The 22,199-nt window shown below is 41.4% G+C and overlaps 2 protein-coding genes across 12 annotated transcripts in view; one reads left to right on the top strand and one right to left on the bottom strand.

Annotated features, from left to right (window-relative positions):
- Positions 1-9,893: 9,893 nt before the first annotated feature.
- ANAPC13 (anaphase promoting complex subunit 13) lies at positions 9,894-16,773 on the bottom strand. Of its 5 annotated transcripts, none has more exons than XM_063113962.1 (3): positions 16,680-16,773; positions 13,880-14,012; positions 9,894-10,216 (listed from the first exon to the last, which is right to left on the bottom strand). In XM_063113962.1, exons 2-3 carry the CDS (start codon positions 13,976-13,978, stop codon positions 10,091-10,093), a joined length of 225 nt encoding a protein of 74 aa, XP_062970032.1. In that variant the 5' UTR covers positions 13,979-14,012; positions 16,680-16,773; the 3' UTR covers positions 9,894-10,090. The 5 variants fall into 5 exon arrangements, with proteins under 5 accessions (XP_062970032.1, XP_062970030.1, XP_062970034.1 ...); XM_063113960.1 differs by having other exon boundaries at positions 16,628-16,729; XM_063113964.1 differs by having other exon boundaries at positions 13,880-14,005; positions 16,680-16,712.
- CEP63 (centrosomal protein 63) overlaps positions 16,483-22,199 on the top strand; it is a 45,857-nt gene continuing 40,140 nt past the window's right edge. For 2 of the 7 annotated variants that reach the window (XM_063113952.1, XM_063113954.1), the window contains exon 1: positions 16,886-17,122. In XM_063113952.1, the coding sequence (XP_062970022.1) occupies positions 16,959-17,122 (164 nt within the window). In that variant the 5' untranslated portion in view covers positions 16,886-16,958. Of the gene's footprint in view, positions 16,709-16,754; positions 16,827-16,861; positions 17,123-19,386; positions 19,425-22,199 lie in introns of those variants that run through there. The other 5 variants (XM_063113955.1, XM_063113959.1, XM_063113957.1 and 2 more) reach the window with 5 other exon arrangements.

The following is a 22,199-nucleotide window of genomic DNA, read 5'->3' as shown; positions in this document are numbered from 1 at the left end:
CTACTTAGCTCTTTTGCCCATTTTTTAATTGGGTTGCTTGTTTTCTTCTTGTAAAGTTGTTTGAGTTCCTTGTATATTCTGGATATTAATCCTTTGTCAGATGTATATTTTGCAAATATTTTCTCCCACTCTGTTGGCTGTCTTTTAACTCTGTTAATTGTTTCTTTTGCTGTGCAGAAGCTCTTTAGTTTGATATAATCCCATTTGTTTATTTTTCCTTTGGTTGCCCGTGCTTTTGGGGTCGTATTCATGAAGTCTGTGCCCAGTCCTATTTCCTGAAGTGTTTCTCCTATGTTTTCTTTAAGAAGTTTTATTGTTTCAGGGTGTATATTTAAATCCTTAATCCATTTTGAGTTGATTTTAGTATACGGTGAGAGGTATGGATCTAGTTTCATTCTCCTGCATATGGATATCCAGTTATCCCAGCACCATTTGCTGAAGAGGCAGTCCCTTCGCCAGTGAATAGGCTTGGTGCCTTTGTCAAAGATCAGATGGCAGTAAGTGTGTGGGTTGATTTCTGGATTCTCTATTCTATTCCATTGGTCAGTGTGTCTGTTTTTATGCCAGTACCATACTGTTTTGGTTATTATAGCTTTGTAGTATAGCTTAAAGTCAGGTAGTGTTATGCCTCCAGCTTTATTTTTTTTGCTGAGCATTGCTTTGGCTATGCGTGGTCTTTTATTGTTCCATATAAATGTCTGAATAGTTTTTTCCATTTCTGAGAAAAATGTCTTTGGAATTTTGATGGGGATTGCATTGAATTTGTATATCACTTTGGGTAGTATGGACATTTTCACTATGTTGATTCTTCCAATCCAAGAGCATGGAATATCTTTCCATCTTCTTGTATCCTCTCTAATTTCTCTCAGCAGGGGTTTGTAGTTCTCATTATAGAGATTTTTCACCTCCTTGGTTAACTCAATTCCTAAGTATTTTATTTTTTTGGTGGCTATTGTAAATGGTCAGGCTTTCTTGATTTCTCCTTCTGCATGTTCACTACTGGAGAAAAGAAATGCTACTGATTTTTGTGTGTTGATTTTGTATCCTGCTACTGTGCTGAAATCATTTATCAATTCCAACAGTTTTTTTGTAGAGGTTTTAGGCTCTTCGATATATAGGATCATGTCATCTGCAAACAGGGACAGTTTGACTTCATCTTTTCCAATCTGGATGCCCTTTATTTCCTTCTCTTGGAGAATTTTTAAAAATATAGAATAACCTCTTTCATTTTCCCAAAGCAAAGCCAGGATAAAGTTTTTAAAAAATTATCTTGTTATCACTTTACATTTTGGTTATCTAAAAGCCTCAAGAAATAGGGGTTTGGCATTTTCAAAAGCACAGATATGACAAGCTCAACTCCCTAATCAAAAATCTTGATTGGATCCCCTTTTCCTTAATACCAGGGTTTAATCTCTGTCTAGCCCTCTGTCTACTCAGCACTACTCCCACCTCTCCCACCCCCATAGGCCTTTGCAATCTTATTTCCCTGCTCCTTTGGCTGGAAGGGAGGTCACGTCATTTGAATTGGCTGACAAAAGCAGAAAACTTGTGCATATATCTATGTCAAAAATTTCTTTATGACATTGTAATAATCTGTTTATGATGCTTCTCTCACCTATTGGTATTTCTCAATGTAGTCACTATCAGTATTTTGGACAGAATAATTCTTTATTGCAGTATATTTTATGGCCCTCCCCAATATCCTACTAAATGCAGTAGTATTCTCTGACACCCTCTCTGCCTTATCTCAAGTCATTATGACAACAAAAAAAAATGCTCCCACATGTTTCCAAACACACCAGCCCTGCCCCTTAGTTGAAAGGAATGGAGAAAAGGAGGGAAAAAATGGGATTGAATAAGAAATAACAGAATGTCATCACCATAAGGCACCTTCTCAACTCCTCATCTCTAGATGTCCAAATCTAGCTTGTATTGCAAAGGCTACCTTTTCCAGAAAGCTTTCCTAAATTTCCTCAGCTGTAGGAGATCTATTCCTCTTCTAACTCCCCTCTTCCACAGTACTATCTCAATATATCCATCCATCCATCCATCCATCCATCCATCCATCCATCCATCCATCCATCCATCCATCCATCCATCCCTTTGTCTACCTCCTCAGTATTTATTGAGCAGTTACTGTGTACCAGGCACACTGACCACTTTCTTCTTAAATAATGGGTTTTTAAATGAGTGTCTTATCTGGTCTAACACATTGTAATCTCAGGCAAAATCCCGTGTCTGATCTACCTCTGCACCTCCTGGAGTGGTTTGCACAGAGGTAGTGCTCACTGCTTAAAGTTAGTGGAATAAAAGTTACTGAATGCAGACACAAGTTTTAACATACATCCTAAATATTTATTCAAAGGCAGTGAGAGTATTTTTTTTTTTAAAAATAATGCTTTTCTAACTTTCACAATATCTACATTATTATTTGAAAAAATTATCCATAACCCTACCACTTTTTCAGAAGGATATAAAGTAAGATGTGACAATTTCCTTCCTTGTCCCTAGCGGTGACCACTACCAACAGTTTGTTATTCCTTTCAGACTTTATAAAACATGTTTAGGTAAGCTCACATACAGATATGCCCACATATATATTTATTGTGTTTAAATTAGCACAAATATTAAAAGCTATATGGAACATGATTTTGAGAATAAACTTATGAATTTATGAAGTAAATAAATTATGATGTTTAAGTTAAATGTGTATAGTTCTTTATAACTACAAAACAATTTTGAATACATTTTTACTCGTCAACCCTGGGAGGTAGGTTCAGAGCAGTTAAGAGACAGGCTCCTGGTCACACAGTTGGTAAGTGGTGGAAGAAGAACTTGAACCCAGGTCTTCTGCTTTCTAATTCATTTCTGTTTCTATTGTGCAAAATAATCCCTGAGGATTATTTGGGAATTGTTATTTACACAATAAAAATATGATTTACTTGACTTCAGAGTGTCAATGAAGAATTCCTTTGAAATGCTTAAATATTTTATTATATTGAAAACAAAAAATAGCTAATATTTATCAAGTGCTTACCAGTGCCAGAAACTGTTCTAAGCACATTACTTGCATCATGTCATTTAATATTCCAATAAGCCTATCATATAAGAAATATTATCAACCCCATTTTCAACGAGGAAACTGAGGTTCAGAGAGGTAAATAACCTGTTTGGGGATGGGCAGCTTGTGTGTTGCTTGGCTGAGTTTAAACCCAGGTTTTTCTGCCTCCAAGGTCTGTACTCTGAGCCACTGCACTTTGCAGCAACCTATATACACTTTCCTTATATATAATTCAAAATAAATAACTATTATGTGAAACAAAACGAGATGCAAATTTGATGTGAGTTCTACTTTAGAGGTATGTGCAATATGAAAGAAAGACAAGTCTAATGTGTAGAGTAAGATATTTAGATAAATGCTTGAATAGGAGTAAGAGAAAAACCAGCAAGCAAGAGAGAAATAGGAACATACACAGAGATTGATTATTTGTTGATTGATTGATTGATTGAGAAAAAGAGAGAACCTGGATGAAAGAGGTAGGAAGCAGAATCAATGGGAGGAGAAGGACTAGAGCTCCAGCTTTCTCCACTTCTGCCACTAGTCTATCCGGGACTCTCCAACCCAGCCTGGGACTCATTTTTCTTGTATTCCTAGAGCCCCTGCTGCCTGTACTCCTGGGCTAAGAACTCAGACTCATGAACACGTAGTCCCCCCACTTAGAGGGCAACCCTGAGTGAGCAGGAGGGTAAGTGGAGGGACAAGAGTTTCTCTTAACAGCCCTGAGAGTGGGGACTGGGAGGAGAGAGGCTGGGAATGCAGGAGCCTCACCAGGCAGGCCCATGTTCCTACCCGTCTGCACTGAGCTGGGGGAGGCTGTGTGGGGTCTTAGTCAACGACTGATATTAGGACATTCCCTCTGGTGAGGAGGCGGGGGTGCTGCCCCCTCACTCCTCCTCGGGAAGTCCTGCCCAGTTAGACTATGCCAGCAGAGTCAGTAAGTGGTTATTCTGTGAGCTGGTGGGGTGGGGAGGGGAGCTGCTTGAGACAAGGATGACATGTGGGCAGGTAGCATGGGCTGAGATGCCAAGAAAGTAGAGGCAAGATCATGGCATGGGTGGAGGAAAACCCCTTTTGCCCTTGGGTAGTGGCACTACGATAAAGGAGATCTGAGTCACCAGGGAAGGCATGGAATAACTGGGATGGGCTTATACACCAACCTCCCTCACTTCCTTTCCAGTCATTCGGTTGTTTTCAAATTCTCCACCTTTGCCTGCTCTCCCTACCGCTGTCAAATCCGGTTCATAGGTGTGGTATGTATATGTCTGTGGGTATACATGCACAACTGGCTCTTGGTAAAAATATTATTAGCTGAAAACACAGGAAATTGCAATTATCTGGCTATTTTTGACCTACAAAAACAGTTTTTTCATATGGTTCAACCCAACTGGGCAAACTAAAATAAAAACCCAGGTAGAAACCCTTTATACTAATGAGTAGAACTAATGAACTAATGAATTGACCATTGTTCCCAGCTCTTTAATTGTGCTTCTCACACCCTAAGTCCGAGGCTCTATTCTGAGACAACTGCATTGCTGTGACCAGGGCCATAGAATGCAAGGTCACATGGTAGTTGGCTAAGAACCAGATGATAATTAGGCACAGACATGCCCTGGGACTGGGCGATAACCTTGCTTCAGGTTCTGTACCTACCCTCACCCTGTGGTCAGTGAGGCTACCTTTCAGGGGGCAAGCATGAGGGAGGGCTCAGCTGAGCTGGGAGCTCTTTCAAGGAACTGGAACCCCAGTCAGGACCCCACAGCAAGCCTAGAGGTATACCCCAGCTTTTGCCCTGCTGCTTCTCTTGGGCCTACCTGCTTTTCTGTCACCCGAAAGGCTGACACTCACAGTGCCTTGAGTCCCCACTCCCAAGGTGAGGGCATTTGCTGGGTCGAGTTAATCACATCCAACATGGAACCCTGACAAATGGCTGCTGTAGATTCAAGGATCAGCTACATAAGGTATGGGCCCAGTACAAAATGAAAACGTGGCTGCCTTGTTCAAAAACTGTTAAGGGTTTCAAGACAATGACAACAGAGCATTCTACCAAATGCTGGCCCTTCCGAGTGTGGGGCCCAGTGCAACCATGCAGGGCCAGCCCTGGTTGGTTAACGGATGGAGACCAGGGCCATCCATCACACGGGCTAGGAGGGCTGCAAGATATGAAGGCCCCCTCAGGAGACCTCCTCATTGCCTTTTCAGGCCCACTTTGCTACTTTCCACTGGAACTCACTGATAGAGTACGGCATGGTGAGTAGTTGGGGCATGAATTTAACTGTGGGCTAAGCAGGGACAAATCAAGAAAGGAAGCTTTGGGAAACAGTCTTTTTAGAGCCGAATGGATTATTACAGGGTGATGCTTAAATTCTCCAAGTGATTTCACACACAGACCTGAGAAATAGCTTAATGAAAGAGCTGCAGGACTGACTATGAATATGAGTTGGGGTCACAGGCAGGCAGAGTTCCTGATTCTGACCATCTTTTTCTGTAACCAATGTTCGGAACTGCCCTCATTGCCCATGTGCCCTCACTGGGCCCTCCACAAAACACAGGTGAGGAGCTGCTGCATGAGCTGCTCACAGCCAGAATCCCGGGGAGGCTGCACTCGCCTCACAAAAACCTCTAGCCAGCACTTTGGGCAACCCAGATGTGCAGATTCACTTCCAAGCAAAAGACCACATTGATTCAGGATCTTCGGTTTCAGAGTTGACTGGGAGACCGGTTAGTGTTTCAAACTTTCTAGAAGGAACTGAGCGCCCCCTGCGGGGAACTATACAACACTACATTAAACTGTGCTTTCTCAGTGCACCAAAATCTGAAAATATATTTTAAGAATTTAACATTGTATAAAAACCAGTGACAGCGATATGTCTCATGGTGGCAAAGTTATGAGTTATATATGAGTTTGGCAATAGGATGGATTTTTAAATGTTTCATGAGTCCCATGGTCCTAATCAAAATTATTTCAGCTTTTTGTCTCAGTTATAGCAACAAGGTAAACATTTTGAAATTCTGAGTGTACTGATACAATTTTCTTCTCATTTCAGAATAGGGAGGTCACAAAATGTTTTATGGGGGAGGTAACATGGTCCAGGGAGGGGACCCAGGTTTTGAAATCAGACAGCCTAGGTTGGAATGCATTTACTATTTGACTGATTTGGAGTCAGTCCTTTAACTTGGAACAAGTCATTTAACTTGAAGTCACCATCTTCTGATCAGTGAGGACAATGATATCCACCTCAAATGTGGATGCAAGGGCTAGAGCTCACATGTGGAAAGCACACAGAAGTGCTCGATTAATCATGGTGTCATTGTTACCATACTATTACGATGTGGGTCTAAGTTGGGCTTCAAAGGATGGGCAGCTGCTAGACTCAGACTCTATTTCCAGAGGATAGAGACTGCCTCTTAATCCAGTGTCTGGCTCAGAGGACTCACCCCTGGGTCATAAGGGCAGTGCTCACATTGGGTACTACAGTCTCTTTAGAATCACAAAACCGTGGTCCAGGGCACTGGCTTCATGAAATACACCTCTTACTGGGCAAGTCTGGACAATTCTATCTCTAAGAGATATCCCCAAGTCCCACTACTTCGACCTCCATTTTGCTAGTCTGACCCACCATCTTCTCATGTGAACCAATGCATAGCTCTCTTATAATTTGTCTTTCCACTTCTATGCTTACTGTTTCAAATCCATTTTCCAGTGTGACTTTTTTAAATAAACAAACACACACAAATCTGATCAGGCCACTTCTCCATTTCTGGATAAAACCTTTCAATGATTTAGATTAAAATTATTAACAAGACCTCTGTCCACCCACCCACCTTGCTTGTAATGCTGGTCCTACCTCCTGGAGGCTCTATGCAATTCGTTCTCTCTGTAATCAGTCCTCATCTCCCAATTCTTCTCCTGGCTACTCCTACTCATCCTTCAGGTATTGGCTCACAAACTCAAGAAGAGCACAAGAAATATTACATTTTCTTCTTTTCTTCAGAGCAAATTAAATCTACTTGGCCCCACTTTACTGCACTGCAGTAGGAATTAAATCTCTGGTCACTGGGGTGTCCTTTCCCCTTCTTAGGGTCTTGCATTTAGGATGCTCATAAGAGACCTGGAAAACAGGTAGAGACCTCTACTCTTCAAGCTCTCTGGGTCCTATCTATCCTTGCTGCTATCCACATTGCCAAGTCTGAGGGGGCCCTTGAAGGAGGTGGCTTGAATGCTTGGGTGTCTTCTCTTAGGCTGGAAGACTCAGTATTGAGGTTCAGGTTTCTTCCAGGGCACCCCACAAACCATGAACCTCTGAAGTCCACCATCTGTCTCACCAGGGTACCACCAGAGAGTGGGCACAGCTTTCCACTACTCCTAAGGCTCCTGGCTCCGGAGACTCTTCTCTTCCTTGCTTCTCAGACAAGGGGAGGGGCTGTTTTTGAGCATGTCTTTCTGCTGTGCACAGGAAGCATAAACGACCTGGCCACTTCCTTGGACAGTGGAAAAGATCCAGAAACAAAATCAATATTTCAAACTATGCGCTATAAAAGCTGCTCATCACATGGTCTCCCTTTGGTTATCTATCCAATATAAATCAGGTCCCCCCAATCATACTCTTCTGTACCCTGCAGTACCCACCATAGGTGCCCACATCCCCTTTACCTATCTGTGTACCTGTTCCCCAGTTACTGTGTGTTGGCTGCCAAAGGCCCACAGCTGTGCTGTCCCCTGGCAATGCCTGGTAGGTTATGCTCACCCCGGGGGATGGAGGGAGGGGCAGAGCCAATGACTGACCAATTCCTACTGAGCACAAAGGCCTAGCCCCTTGCCTCAACACAAGAAAACTCTTGATGCCATCATGGTCCAGAGTGGTGGCATCAGGCTGAGGCTAGACTGCAGTGGAAACCACTTTTTGCTCAGCTTCTTTTCCTGCCCTATTCTGCTTCCTTCACAAGGTTCTCCTGAGAACCTCAATAAATGACTTGTACAAGAAACTCTGCCTCAGGCTTTGCCCCTAGGAATCCAACATAAGTCACATCCTTTATTTTCCTTCCTGGCATATGTCACTATTTGAAATCATAGATGTGTATGCTACTGGTTTAATACTTGTGTCTCCCCCACTAAATGGAGGCTCCATGAAGGCAGAAGCCATACTTGTTTTGTTCACTGCTGTATTCCCAGCACCAAGTATGGTACCTGCCACAGAGGAGACCAATACATGCTTTGAGTTGAAAAGCTGCTGGGAACCAGGGGCCACATAGCTTCTCGGCTTCCCTCTGCAGGCACTTTCTTTCTTAGGTGTTTTGGTACATGCAAGGGTACTTGAGAAACAGAATTAAAAGACAATGCAAATCTTTCCATGAACTTTTTCAAGTACCATTGGATGTTGAAGAAAGCCCCCCTATCCCAGCAGCTTAGCATCTCTGGCGCCCATGAATTCTCAAGCTAGTCCTAGGTGGACAGATTCCAAAGCCCCAGTTGATAGAATCTGACTTGCCCAGGTTAGGTCACCTAATTCCTGATACAATAAGCATAATCTGGCACCATATCGCAGGTCACAAAATCAGCCAGTGAGGCCATTCCTGGGGATGGAGGCAGTTCTCTGATGAGGGTCATGAACTGCAGACAAACCAACAGCTGTTCTGATTCAGTTGAAAATCAGGACAACTTCCATATTTTTAATGGTCTACCAATATTCCTGGGAAAGGCTGGGCTGGAGTCATATGAACAATCACCAAGTTCCTAGATGTTAGTGTCTTAGATATTACATACCACAAATAAGTTGTAGTCAAGTCCTCACTTAAGGAGAATGTGAAAGAACTGTGGCTTTCTAGGTACTTTAATTTTTTGAAAAGTTTTGTTTTCTCTTCATGTAAAATTTTTTTTCCCCTAAACATCCTAATTCTCTTTCCTACTAGGTTGTCTTTCTTTGGCTATTGAAGGGACTAGTGCCTTGGGCTCTTTACTCTGAAGATGAATGATTTCTAGGCAGGACCTCTGATTCACAGAGAAGAGATTGGCCTGGTCATGTCTGGATTACAGGATAGCTGCTACAACTGTTTCTGACTGAGACCCTAAAGTCAGCTCACTGGTTTTGTGACGCACTTCTTCCTCCTGAAAGCTAGGTAAACAGAAAGACCCAGTAAAAAAAGGATGAGAAGAGATTTCAATTATTGTGCTTTCAGTTTTTCAGTAAGGGTTACAGAAGCATAAGCCAGGGCTTCTTCCCAAAGAGTTTACAGTCTAGGTAGAGAACATGAAAGATACTGTTTGACAGAGGTAAATAATTTCAGGAGATAATTATACACAAATGCGTTTTGCAAAATACAAGTTCTTATACAAATGTATAACTAAATACTGACTCGATGGTGTTTTGGTTATATCTGAAATGGCTTTCAGAAAGTAAGAAACGCCATTACTAGATAAAAATAGTAACCCACCTAGCCAAAGACCCTTTCCGGTGGCACCAAAGGAAGTTTTAGGGAGAGCAAAGGTAACTGTCAGATAACTTTTTAATCTGTAAATTTATCCGAAGTTTGAAAAGAGCATGAGGAATCTTAGGAATCCCAGTAATCAGAGAACGAGATCTATGTACCCATAACATCCACAGGCTAAATCCATTTAGAATGCTTCTCAAGGTGGGGGAAGATAAGTCAATCATCCTCCTTCTGTCTGGCTTCCTACCCCTTTGCCTTTCCCTTTCATATGTTCAACCACCTGTGTCACAGGACACACACAGTAGTTGGGAAGTGTTAGACTTTGACAGTAAAGCAAAATCAGAGTTAATGGCAAATGTTTAACTGATCATGTTCAAACATAAGCTAGAAATGAAGAGTTTTAGGCTTAAAGAGTCAAATATTCTGTATTTCTGAGAAATCTCAGTTTCTTATTCTGCTGTATATTTTTCCATTGAACTTTGCTGCCACACACTAAGTAGGTGTACATTTTTGAGTGTTGATTTATTACTCAAAGATTTCAATTAAGAGACTGAAAGAAAACACTTTGTAGCTATGTATTTTTTATAAGAAAGGAGCCAAGTGTCAGTTTCCAATTGGGGGAACGTTCTCATGAAGGTACTGTAAGGCTAGGTCTGTCCACTTCATTTCTTGTTCTTTGACAGATTCTGTGGTGCCCCCGTTGTCTTGTTCAGGTTCAGGAAGCTCATTCTGAAAAGGTATGATGGACATTCAGAACAATGATATAATCTGCATTGTTTTATTTATTTATTTTGTTGGCAGCTGGCCAGTACAGGGACCCAAACCCTTGACCTTGGTGTTACCAGGCTGCGCTCTAACCAACTGAGCTAGCCAGCCAGCCCTGCATTGACTCCTTAAAACTCAGGAGCACTTAGCACTAAAATCTGTTGAGTTCCTAAAACAGGAGCATAACTGACATGTATATTCTAAGAAGGAGCTAAAATAAACAGATGGGAGGAAAATATCATAAGTATCGCTCAGACATGGCCTGCTTTCTCCTCAGTAGTGAACAACAGGCATCAAGGCTCTGGCATCTGTGCAGGAAACAGTGTGGCAGAAGAGGCTTTTGGAAGTCGAGCACTTACATTTGCCATCATCTGCTGTGTTGTTTCCTCCCTGGAAAATGGGAGAAAAAAGTAGCCACTCCCTCACAGGACTGCTGTAAGGATTAAATGAGGTAATTTAGAACAAGTGCTTAGCACTGTGTCAGGCATCCAGTGCTCAAAGAATATCTGCTATTGATATCAGTGGCTAGGAACACTGAAGAGAGCTAATACCAAATCTTTTTGGGGGAATATGCTTTAGAAAATGCAAGATTTACTGACATATTTCTTAAGCACAAGAAATGAATACAAAAACTATCCTGTACTCAACATCCCTATATTATTATGAAGGGGGAGGGGAGACACTGAAAATGTAATACAGTAGATGAGACCTCCCACGAGTGGCAGAGCAGGGCAACATAAAACACAGCAAATGACCAATGCATATCCTACCAGCAATTTTCTTAAAATGGTAGGCCATGGGCCATACTTAGTGTAGAATCTGGGATCATTTCCTTATATTTTAAATCTAAATTTATTACTACTGAAACTCTGCTTCGCACCAGAGTTCACCGATACCAATATATTTCTTTTCAATGATCCGAATTAACACTTTGTTTTAGGGTTAGTCAGTATCCAGACTAATAATTTCACAATGGATTCCAATTTGCACTATACGAATATAATGTTTTTCCTCTTTAAAATTAGGTTCAGTATATTTTAAATAATATTTACTTACACTATGTACAAATATATTTGAATCACATACATCTTGCTCTACAAATGTGAGTTTCAAATATACCTGAACAGATTGTAAACAACTATCATTTATTATAAAGCAGTAATATACTCTCTTAAACTTAAAAAGAAAGTTTAGTACTAATAATTACTTATAGATGATAAAGAATAAACAGGTCCTTGGTCAATAAATTATTTAATTCAGAGGAAGGCAACTTTGCTTAATTTCATCCCATCTATGGTACGCTTTCTAAAATAATGTATTTTTCATTTGGTGACTATTGTCTCTTGCAACAAATGCCAATATATAAAAGTGCACTTGTGCCTGGAAAACAAAAACACAAGTACGGTAAATGCAACCATCCATGATGGTATACTGCAAAAATGGCCACAGTTCTTTGTACCTGCTCCTATCAAAAGACGGAGTCCATTTCCCCAATCTTTAATTTTGACTGGCCATGCAAATTGCTTTGGCCAAAAGAATGCAGCTGTGATGCCAGAAGTTTCCTCTCATGCTGTTCCTGGACCCCTGAGACTGAGAAGTCTGGGCAAGCCTGCTAGATCATAAGAGACCATGGCCTAGTGGCTCCATCACCCAGCTGACAGCCTGCTAACATGTAAGATCATCCTAGATCACCCAGCCTCCAGCCAGTCTGCTGTTTGACTCTGCAACACAAGCATGCCTAGCAGAGATTAGCTGAGCTGGTGCAAACCCGAAGACCCTCCCAGCTGAACTACAAAATCATGAGATAAATAGTTGTTAATTTAAGTCACTAAGTTTTGGGGTGATTTGTTATATAGCAAAAACTAACTGATATACACATTGCCTTAGAATCACAAGACAAGGCAAAAGGGTACGGATTAGTAACAGGGCCAGGGTACCTCCTGAAGTCAGCAGAGAAATTTCCCTCTCCCTCATCTCCTGTCAAACAAATGGTCCCCAAATCATGCCATAAAGATCTCCAGAATTCGGTTAAGTCTCCTCCATTTTCTTGACTTTGTTCAGTTCCTCCTCACTTGCCTAAATCACTGCAGCAGGTTCCTACTTGGTTTCGCTTGCCTCTTTCTCCATGTCAAACCACATCTAACAATGCTGCTACACTGACTTTCCAAAAGCCAAATCTGGGCATGGCAGTCTTCTGCTTTGAAGACCATTCACTCCCGGATCTCCTGAGGATGAGGTCTAAATGTGGCATCAAATACCCCTCTCAGAATCTGGTCTGAGCCCAACTTTTCTACCTACTTATATGGCAAATGTATTCTCCATCTTCTCCACTAAACTTCTGGTCCTTCCTATGACCCAACTTAAACACTACATTCTTTCTGAAGCTTTTTTGATGTTCGCCAGGCAATCAGCCACTTCCTATACTATGTGGCTGTTCACACCCCCACTTAGAACACTTATTACTATAATTATTTATTTATATGTGTTGCCTCTCTAAATCCCGGAGGAGTATGAACTGTATCTTATGTTCACATAGACTTATGGCATATAGTAGGCTTCAAAGAAATGCTTGTTGAATGAATGAATGAATAAAAGTTTACAAGGCAGGATTTGCAGCTTCACAGACCTAGGTATAATGTCCAACTTATCAGCTACCAGACTTTGGGCAAGTTTGCCTGTCTGATCCTGCTCCTTTCCTGTAAAATGGGGATAACACCACCTTACTAGTAGGGCTGTTTTAAGGATCAGAGGTAATATGTGTCTTCAACTTCAGTCCATGGCATAAAACTGGTATTCAATAAATGACAGCTATAATTCTTACTATGCTCTCTCTTTTGACTATTTTCTTAAACTTGAACTAAGCTGTGACATGCTATTTGACATGCATATTATTCACTGAATATATTACTATCTCTTATTCTTAAAGGAAAATGTGGGAGAGCTGAATATTTTATTTCTCTAAGCAGGCATGCTTTTAAAGAAAAACATTCCCTGCGACATTCTCCTTGTTCTTTGTTCTATGACATAAATAGGATCCCTAATAAATATTCACCTAAGTAATACTTTTGGATCACTTATTACATGAGGTTTAATAAACTCACTGCAGTGGAGTTTTCCAGAGATCAGGGAAGAAAAGGATATTCTAGGAGCTTGCTGGCCTATATGTGAAAGAAAAAAAGCCAGCTATCTTCTGAATATTTTCCACGGAACCTATGATAGATGTGTGTTCCAAGAAGTTTCTAAAAATGTCAACAGATTGACAAGCCACAGGCAGGGAAGTAAGAAATGTGGCTTATATGCTTTTGTTTCTTATTCCTCCCCATATTATACACTAAACTCTCATTATTTAGTTTACTTCTGGCTTTGGTGTGGTGGACAGAACCTGGCACAGAAAATCTGGGTTTTAGTCCTGGCATGACCCTTAACTGAGCTGGTCATGATAGCTCTCTGAACCACATTGCTCTTTATATAAAAAGTTGGCTCGATGCTCTCCAGAGTCTTCTAGAGTTCTCCACAGCTTTGATTTCTTTGCCCTACTAGGTTATCTTCCATTGACATCCCACCTCCACTAGGTATTGCCAGATCACACCTTAAACCCATCCACCCTCAGCTCAAATCATAACCTACCAGTGGTATTGCAACATCCTCATAAGGCAGCTTGTCTTCTCGCCAAGCATCATCAATCAAGTCCAAGATCCTTCCATCTCTCTGTACCTCACTGTCCATTGTCCTGCAGTTTTGATCTTGTCAGATCTGTAAGCTAAAGAGGTTATTTCTTAAACATGAAGACTGAGGAGGTGGTGTAATCCAGTAATAGGACTCCCCAGGCTTTCCAGCCTGGAGTCATCTTTTGGCACACACCACCCTAGGAAAGGCTTATCTTTTCATATGAGCCAGGTGACAACTTATTTGTAAGACCACTGTTCCTCTTCCCCCATCTCAGTTAATAAATGTTTTATAGCGTATATTGGATATAGTATAGTTGACAGACCAGTGTCATAGATTGTGACAGGAGGCAACATGTGCCTAAATGAGGCCCTCAAGTATGTTGCATCTAAATGTAGCTTTTCTTTAACTTGCACATGTGTGTTCTACTTTTCATGATGCCTTTGATGAGTCCCTGATTCATAACTGCCTGAGTGCCGAATGCTTTCCTGCGCCGTTACAAAAGTCTCCACCTGCTTTGGCTCAAACCTCAGCATTCTTAGGTACAGGAGCTAAATGGACATACTGAGGTAACAATGAACTGGGCTATGCAAAGTGACCAATTTACAGGCCTGACACAAATCCTCAAGGCAAGAACAATGTCAGCAGTTGAACTTGTAAAGGAAACTGCTTCCTTTCTTAAAACAGCACCCAGGCTGAGATCTGAAAGGAGCACCTCCAGGTGAACAAAACTGGCAGAACCCCATGCTGCTCCAGTTTCTGTTTCCCTGTGGGGTTCCCTCCCCTAATTCTTAATGCTGCACTCCTTCAACACCTGGTCCAAATCGTCAAGATGTTTCCTTAGTTCCCTGACCATTGGCTGATTTCCCATTTTTCTTCAGAACAGTTGCAATCTAATCTGACCAGCTTGGAAAGAACCTCTGGGCTCCTTGTTTTGAAGTTTGGGCCCTGCTGCCTCATCCATCGCTGTATTTTAAAGGAACCTGCTGTGATCTCTGCTACAAAGTGGAAATCCCGAAGGCCTGGAAGGCACTCCCAGTTTCTGAGACTATGGAGACTCATACAAAAACAATCTTTGGGGGTGGAATCCAACTGCATCATAGGGTCCTATGTTTGTCCCCAGTAGACAAGGTATCCCTAATATCTGGATAATAATTATACCCAGGTTGGGGTGAGGAAGAGCCCATGATAAGGATTCAGGCAAAACTGAAGCAAAAGGTACCCAGCTACTTAGCTGCCAATCAGGTGGTCTTAACGTTTCACTCAAGAATCTAGTACTACCCAGTGGTTAACTCAAGCTGAAGAATGCTGTCTTCAGGAAATCTACACATAAGTAGTCCTGACCCTCAGTTCCAGTTATATTTTTGGAGTTCTTGTCCTACAAGAGCTCTCCTTTTTCTTGCTGCTCTGTCCTCTAGGATACCCTTCTCACTTTTCTGGTTGATCCAAACCTGCTTATTTTTCTTTTTTTTTTTGTCGTTTTCGTGACCGGCACTCAGCCAGTGAGTGCACAGGCCATTCCTATATAGGATCCGAATCCGCGACGGGAGCGTTGCCGGGCTCCCAGCGCCGCACTCTCCTGAGTGCGCCACGGGCTCGGCCCCCTGCTTATTTTTCTATGCCCACACAGAGTCCATCTTTCTGTAAAGTTTTCTCAAATTGCTCCAGCTTCTGCAGGCTTTCTATCTTTGAACGCTTGCTTCTTGTCCTAACCTGATCCACTAAACAAGTTAGATCAGCTTTATGACTGACTATCCAGGTATTACTGCCTCCAATTATTATTGTGTAAATTTTGTACCAATGATTCCTTAGCAGATGTTTCCATAAGTCGGCCTCTATCTTTTTCACTTGCTCTCTTCCAGACACCTCCAACCCTGTCACACTTTGCACTTTAGAGCCCCCTTTTTTCATCACTATTGCCTCCTCTTCCTTTCAGACAAGGCTGGCCTCAGCTTTTCCTAGTCAACATCCCATTTCCTGGGTTAGGCGTCGAGGTACTCTCACCCTTAAGGTGGGAGAGTAGGAAGCATCAAGACAGGCAATGCCCACGACACTGCCGTTGTCCCAAGCACTAGTACAGTTGCCTGAGCAAACTTTTCTTATACCTGTGACGGTACCAATGCCTGGAATGCTCTTTTCTCTTCCTTTTATTTGACTGGCTAGCCCACGGTCGGCCTGAAAATCTCAGTTCCCGGGCTGCCTCCCGTAGGAGTCCGTCTCCAAACCCCAGGCTGAGCGCGGTTCTTGCACCCACCCCTCCACCGGTCCCACAGTTCCCCGGGCGGGCGCAGTGCACGGCACCAAATGGAGAGCTTGTCACACTGCCCGGACAGTTGTCTTTCCAGACAGCGGCGCGTGCGTTTCCCGGGATAGAGGTACTTTTTATCCATCGCTGTATTTTAAAGATTCGTAAACGTATATTTCTACGATCAAAGCAGAAAGGCCTTTCCCCTCGCTAGAAATGACCCTCACAGGCCACCACCGTCCCTAACTGCAAGGCCGCCCCACAGCCGCGGCTTCCGGCCCGAAACTGGATATACCAAATGTGGAGGCGGGGAGGGGGAGGTCAAAGACCGCCGCGCGAGTCCCTTTCCACCCCGAGGGAAATGACTATGAGGGTGAAGTGAGGGCCTCGACCGATGGGAGCAGAAGTGCGACGCTGAGGACGGAACGCATTCCCGCCCCTCCGAGACCTAGCCTGGGCCTCACCGCAGCCGGGCTCCGCAGTCCCCGCCGCCCCTCAGCCCCACGCGACCCGCACCTTCTCTCCTCTCAGATCCCCGGATTTGGGTGAGCCCACTTGCCCGCGCAGAGGGGGTGTCGGGATGCAGTGGGCGGAGCGAACGTGCCGACGACTGGGGATGAGCGTAAGGGTGGCGGCGCCGCGCGTGCGCGCTTCCAGCCCGAGGTAACGGCGGGAGGGTTCGGGGCGCGCTCGCGGCCCCCGTAACCGCCGGTGCACGCCTAGGACGGGCAGGGGCGGGCGTGTCCTGTCCGGAGGCGGCCCTGGCTGCTGCGGTGCCCCCGGCCTCGCGGCTGCATGGCCCGCGACTGGTTCCCGCTGCAGCCTGCGAGACACCGGGCCTGCCCGCACCGGCCCGGGTCCGCCCCGGCTCCTCGCCCCACCGCCTCGCCGCCTGCGCCCCGGGGACCGGCGAAGGCGGGCATGGCCCCGCCGGGTGCGCCGTCCGGCCGCGCCAGGCGGTCAGTCCTTCCCAGAGGCCGGACGGGAGGGCGCCTCCGCGGGCGGCGCGGTGGGCGAGCTGCTCCCCAGGCCCTCTCTCCCGGGCGGAGCGCCCCGCGGGCCGCGCTCCCTCTTGAGGGGAGGGACCCCCGCGCACCTCCCTCCCTGCACAGGCTGCTGTAGCTAGCTAGCGCTTCCTAGCATTGGGGCGATTCCGGCTCATTTATGGTGGCATGTTAAAGTTAGCAGTGTTTTAAAAAGTGAGTTGTTTAAAAGTTGATATTGTACAGGAGTTAGGGAAATGTGGCCAAAATTGTGAAGGATTGAAATTGGGGAACCCCGAGCTTACTGGTTGCTCCACGCACACAAATCAGGGATGGGAAATAGATAATAGAGAAAAGGTTTAAAAAGGACAGATTCTTAATCCTTTAATCATGGAGATACTCGAAGACAGTAAATCTAGGCCCATCATATGGTTTTTCTTATGTCCCTGCAACATCAGGAGAGCGATGTCAGAGACTGGTGTTCATTTATAGATTCAGTACAGTACACTTATTTACAGAGTAGTTTTCTCTGAACTTTATATCAGATTCCTTAAACCGATATTTTAAAAAAATATCTTATTCCTTTAATAAAGAAGTATTGTAGGGTAGATGGCCTATTTTTGCTTGCGTTTAGTTTTATTTTATAGATATGAAGAGGAAATTATGAAGATCATGGGCAACGCATTACCTTCAGATATTTATATTTACCCCTATTAGATGTAGCTTAATGATATAATAAAGTGTATTTTCTTATTTGGAATGTAGTGCCATCTTTAGGTTAATTTTTTCCCCCCACGGCTGGCCGGCAGGGATTCGAACCCTTCACTTTGGTGTTATAACATCGCGCTCTAACCAACTAAGCTAACCGGCCAGACCTTTAAATTAATTTTTATTCCGAGCTCCTTGCGTTTTGATTATATCATTATCAATGATTGATATAGTAAAAAAAAGGATCTGAAATGAAAATGGGTTCGACTTACAAACATTTAGATGCACTGCCCTTTAAAATATGTGTGGATTCAAGTTGTAAAAGTATTTGTAAAAAATCGTATGTGATAATTGTACTGATGCCATTTCTTCCCGTTAAGAGGTAGAAGACCTTTGCTTAGTCCTTCCTGTTCTCATTTATGTTGTGGCGGATGGTGACAGCATCAGTAGTCCACCTGTAACAGCTTCCTACTTTTAAAAAATGTCAGCTAACTTGAAATTCAGCTAAAGCCAACATTAACATAAGGTTTCACGAATTGAATTTCTGTTTTTTATGTTACTTTATGTTTTTTCCCCCCAAGAGCTAGGTTTGTTTTTTCAGTTTTACAAAACCACAGTACTATCATTACACCTATAGAAATTAAATAAAAATTCCACAATGTCAATATTAATCAGGATTCAGATTTCCTCAACTGTCTCATAAATGTCTTTTTACAATTAGCTTGTTTGGGCCAAAATCTCAAGGAGATCTTCCTGTTGAATTTGGTTGAAACACATTTTAAATCTTTTAATCTATAGCGGTTCCCTCACCTCCCTGTTTTTCCTTACCATTCTAAGTTTGGCTGATTGCATTGTATGGTATGCTTGAAAATGTACCTCTATTCTTTATATCCCCTAAGCCAGTGGTTAGATCTAGAATTGCCACTAGCCAGCTGTGGCTATTTAAATTAATTAAAATGAAATAAAATTAAAAATTCAGTTCCTTAATTGCATTAGCCACATTTCAAGTGCTCAGTAGCCACAGGTTGCCTAGTGGCTACTGTTTGAACAGTGCAGTTATATTTCCATAATTGCAGAAAGTTCTATTGATCAGCACTATTCTAGAAGTTGATCAGATACAACCTTGATTTCTTTGTTGTCGTTGTTGGGGTATGGTGGGGAGAAGATTTCCTAGGTGGTGGTGCAGAGTACTTCCAGTTTCATTAATTGTCAGAGAGGCGCTTAATGTCTGAACTGTTTCTCCTTTTGTGATGTTAAGATTGAGCATTGTAGTGGGCTTAGTTAGAGGTGTTGCCAGCCAAATTCTCCCAGAACCTTTCATTGGTGAAATCCTTTCATGGATTTAGGTTACCTATATCCTTTATTGCATTAAGAGTTGTAAAGTGGTGATTTTCCAATTATATCATTCCTTCAGTATTGATTAGCTGGGAATCTTTTATGAAGAAATTTCCCTCATCAGCTATTTGACTACTGTGAGATAGTTTGTACAGGAAAGGCAAGAAAAATACTTAATTCTTTCCCTCTATTTTCAGACTACAGTAATGAGTTGGTGGCCTAGCAACCTTCAAAGGTAACCATGAGGGTTTTTGCCTTTTTAAAAACAATTATCATTATGAACCTATAGACCTTAATATATTTAGACTGTTTCAACATATTGCAACCATTATTATTATTTTTATTTTTGATACTCAAATTGTTCTATCTTTGGCCAGTGGGAACTCCTTTAAATAGGCTCCTATTCCATTTGATGTGATCAGTCGTTCTGATAATTTCCTTGCTTTCTGGTAAAACGTGTTCCTGGTTCATGTATATACTCATGTATATATTTCTGGCCACCAAAGAGCCCTGGTTCCTTTGAGCGGAAGATGGTATTTGTAGACCACAGTCTGGGTGGGAGAACTATGATTGCTACAAGGTTGGTCTTTGGTTATAGAATACTGTGGCCAGAGTTAGGAAATACATTAAAAAGAGAAAAAAGCCAAGTTCACACTATTTTCAATTTAACTTTAATTTTGTGTGTGTGTGTATATATATATATATATATATATATATATTTTTTTTTTTTACATATTTGAATTTATATTTGTATCTTTTTCACTTTTGCTGAAAATCTTGGTACCTAATGTCATTAATATAATTACTTTTTTTCTTATCCTATGTTAGCAAATGATGGTTTCAAATTAAAAATGCTAATTTTATTATTACCAACATGATTCCTGAATATGAATAGTGTTTAGGATTTCTTTACAGTTCTTTCTTATCCTTAGTATATATATTTCTAGGGATATATACAGTAAAATTATTGCATTTTAAAGGCATATGAAATAATTTGTTGTATAGTTTGTCAGTTTGATATCCAGTTGATAGTTGATTTATTTCATTTTGTTTCCAATTTTTCAGTACTGCTTTTTAAAAAATTTTGATTTATTATGTGTAAAACATTAGCGTAGTTCCTGTAAAACAAATACCTGTAAAACAAGGTTCATCCCTGTTTCCTCCACCCTGTTTATTTCCCCTCTTTATACTCATAGGTATACTAGTTTTGGTTTTCTCCTTTCATAAAAAAATGCACCTAAAAGCAAATATACACGCACCTTTCTTTCCTATATTATCTATTTACATATACTGTTTTGTATCTTGTTTTTCTGTCCTAATAATATGTGCCTTGTAGAGCCCTCCTAGAAGTATTTTTTTTTTTTTTAACAGTTTCATAGCATGCCATTGGATAAATATTTAACTAGTCCCCTGTTGATGGACATTTGTGTAGTTTCCTGCTATTACGAGTAGTACTGCAGTGAATATCTTCGTTATTTTGCATTTTTATATGTTATTTTGTATTTTTGCCAATGTATCTTTGGGATAGTCCTAGAAGTGGCATTGTTGGATCAAAGAGTAAGTGCATATGTCACCTGTTAGCTGTTACTAAAATCCCCTCGATAGCAGTTGAAACATTTAGCATTTCTTCCTTCTGTGTATGTAAGTGTCTGATTTCAATAGCCTTGTCATCAATGTATTGTGAAACTTTTAATTTTTGGTTAATTTGATATGGAAGAAAGGGTAACTCAGTGTTGTTTTAATTTGTGTTTATTCTATAGATTTCTCCCCCCCTTTTTTTCTATACAAGCTCTTTATATATTTGGATAATTAACCCTTTGTGATTAAACTTTCAAAAACTGTTGTTATTTCTCTTTTAACTTTGCTTATGGTATTTTTTCTGTGTAAAAGTTTATTTTTATGTACTCCTATTTCTCAGTCTTTCCCATAATTCTTTATGGATTTTGAGTCACAGAACATATTTTCTAAAAAAATTATTTTTATTTTGAAAAATTCCCCTAATACTTTGTCTGCTGGTTTTTCTCCGCTTAAGTTTAAGTAGGAGGCTTTCTGGGAAATTGTAGATAATATTGATTGTTCATTGGAATAGCCATAGTTTACCAGCCATGGTGTATCTGACACAACTGTAGACCTTTGTAATTATAGTGACACTGAGGCAGATAAAGAGACAAAGCATTGTCCCTTTTAAACTAGACTTGAAGTTTAGGCATATCCCTTCTCGTAGTATGTATACATTTATTCATAATTCTATTGGGAGTTTTTATTTTCTTCCTGTGTTCCAGTTTGTGTGTAATTTGATCTTGGGTAACATGCTCTGATATTTTTTTTCTGATTTATAAAATGAAGAGGTTAAATTAGAGGACTGAAGTATTTTCTAGCTCTTAAATTCTAATATGTTAAAGAATTTCAAAGATTTGCCTATTACCAAATATCCTGTTTGTATTCTTTTCTCCCTCATATTTAAAATGTGTTTTCCCTGCTCCCCAGACTTGATGAAAAAGCCTGTATTTCCTTTAGCCATCCAATTCCAGATTTCACTGATTTAGAACAGCCTTTATTCCAAAGGAGAGTTATAATAAATAAGTTGTTTGTTAATCTCTTAGTCTGACTGCAGAAAGGAGTAAGATTCTACCAGTTGTAGAGCTACATACTTTCCGTTTAACCACATTAGAATTGCATGTTAGTGGCAAGGTGTAGCAGATTATCAAACAGTATTTACTTAAATTTGTATTTAATATTATGAACAAAGAATAACTTTACATAATTATCACTTGGCACAGGCAAAGAAGAAATCAGTGACATAGTGCATAGAGTTGAATAAGGTCAGGTTGGTTAGGAAAGGAATCAGAAGTAGCTATGACAACTCAAATAATTCAGGAAATCTGAATCCTTGCTATTTACCTGATACTAAGGAATGGGAACTAATGGTGTTTGAGGTATTGTTAAAGAAACAAATTACACATTAGTAATTTTACTTTATTTTACACAGAGGATGTTGCTTGTTCCCCTT

Source organism: Cynocephalus volans, chromosome 11 (genome assembly GCF_027409185.1).
Source record: "Cynocephalus volans isolate mCynVol1 chromosome 11, mCynVol1.pri, whole genome shotgun sequence".
Classification (NCBI taxonomy): domain Eukaryota; kingdom Metazoa; phylum Chordata; class Mammalia; order Dermoptera; family Cynocephalidae; genus Cynocephalus; species Cynocephalus volans.
Note: the sequence above shows the minus strand (reverse complement) of the source record. Positions and strands in the feature narration are given on the sequence as shown.

Bases quoted from the DNA above. Each gene is read 5' to 3' on its own strand.
- ANAPC13 (XM_063113962.1), bottom strand. From the start codon at position 13,978: ATGGACAGTGAGGTACAGAGAGATGGAAGGATCTTGGACTTGATTGAT. The intron at 10,217-13,879 runs GTAGGTTATGAT...ATACCTTTTCAG, and splicing joins AGGATGTTGCAATACCACTG to AATGAGCTTCCTGAACCTGA.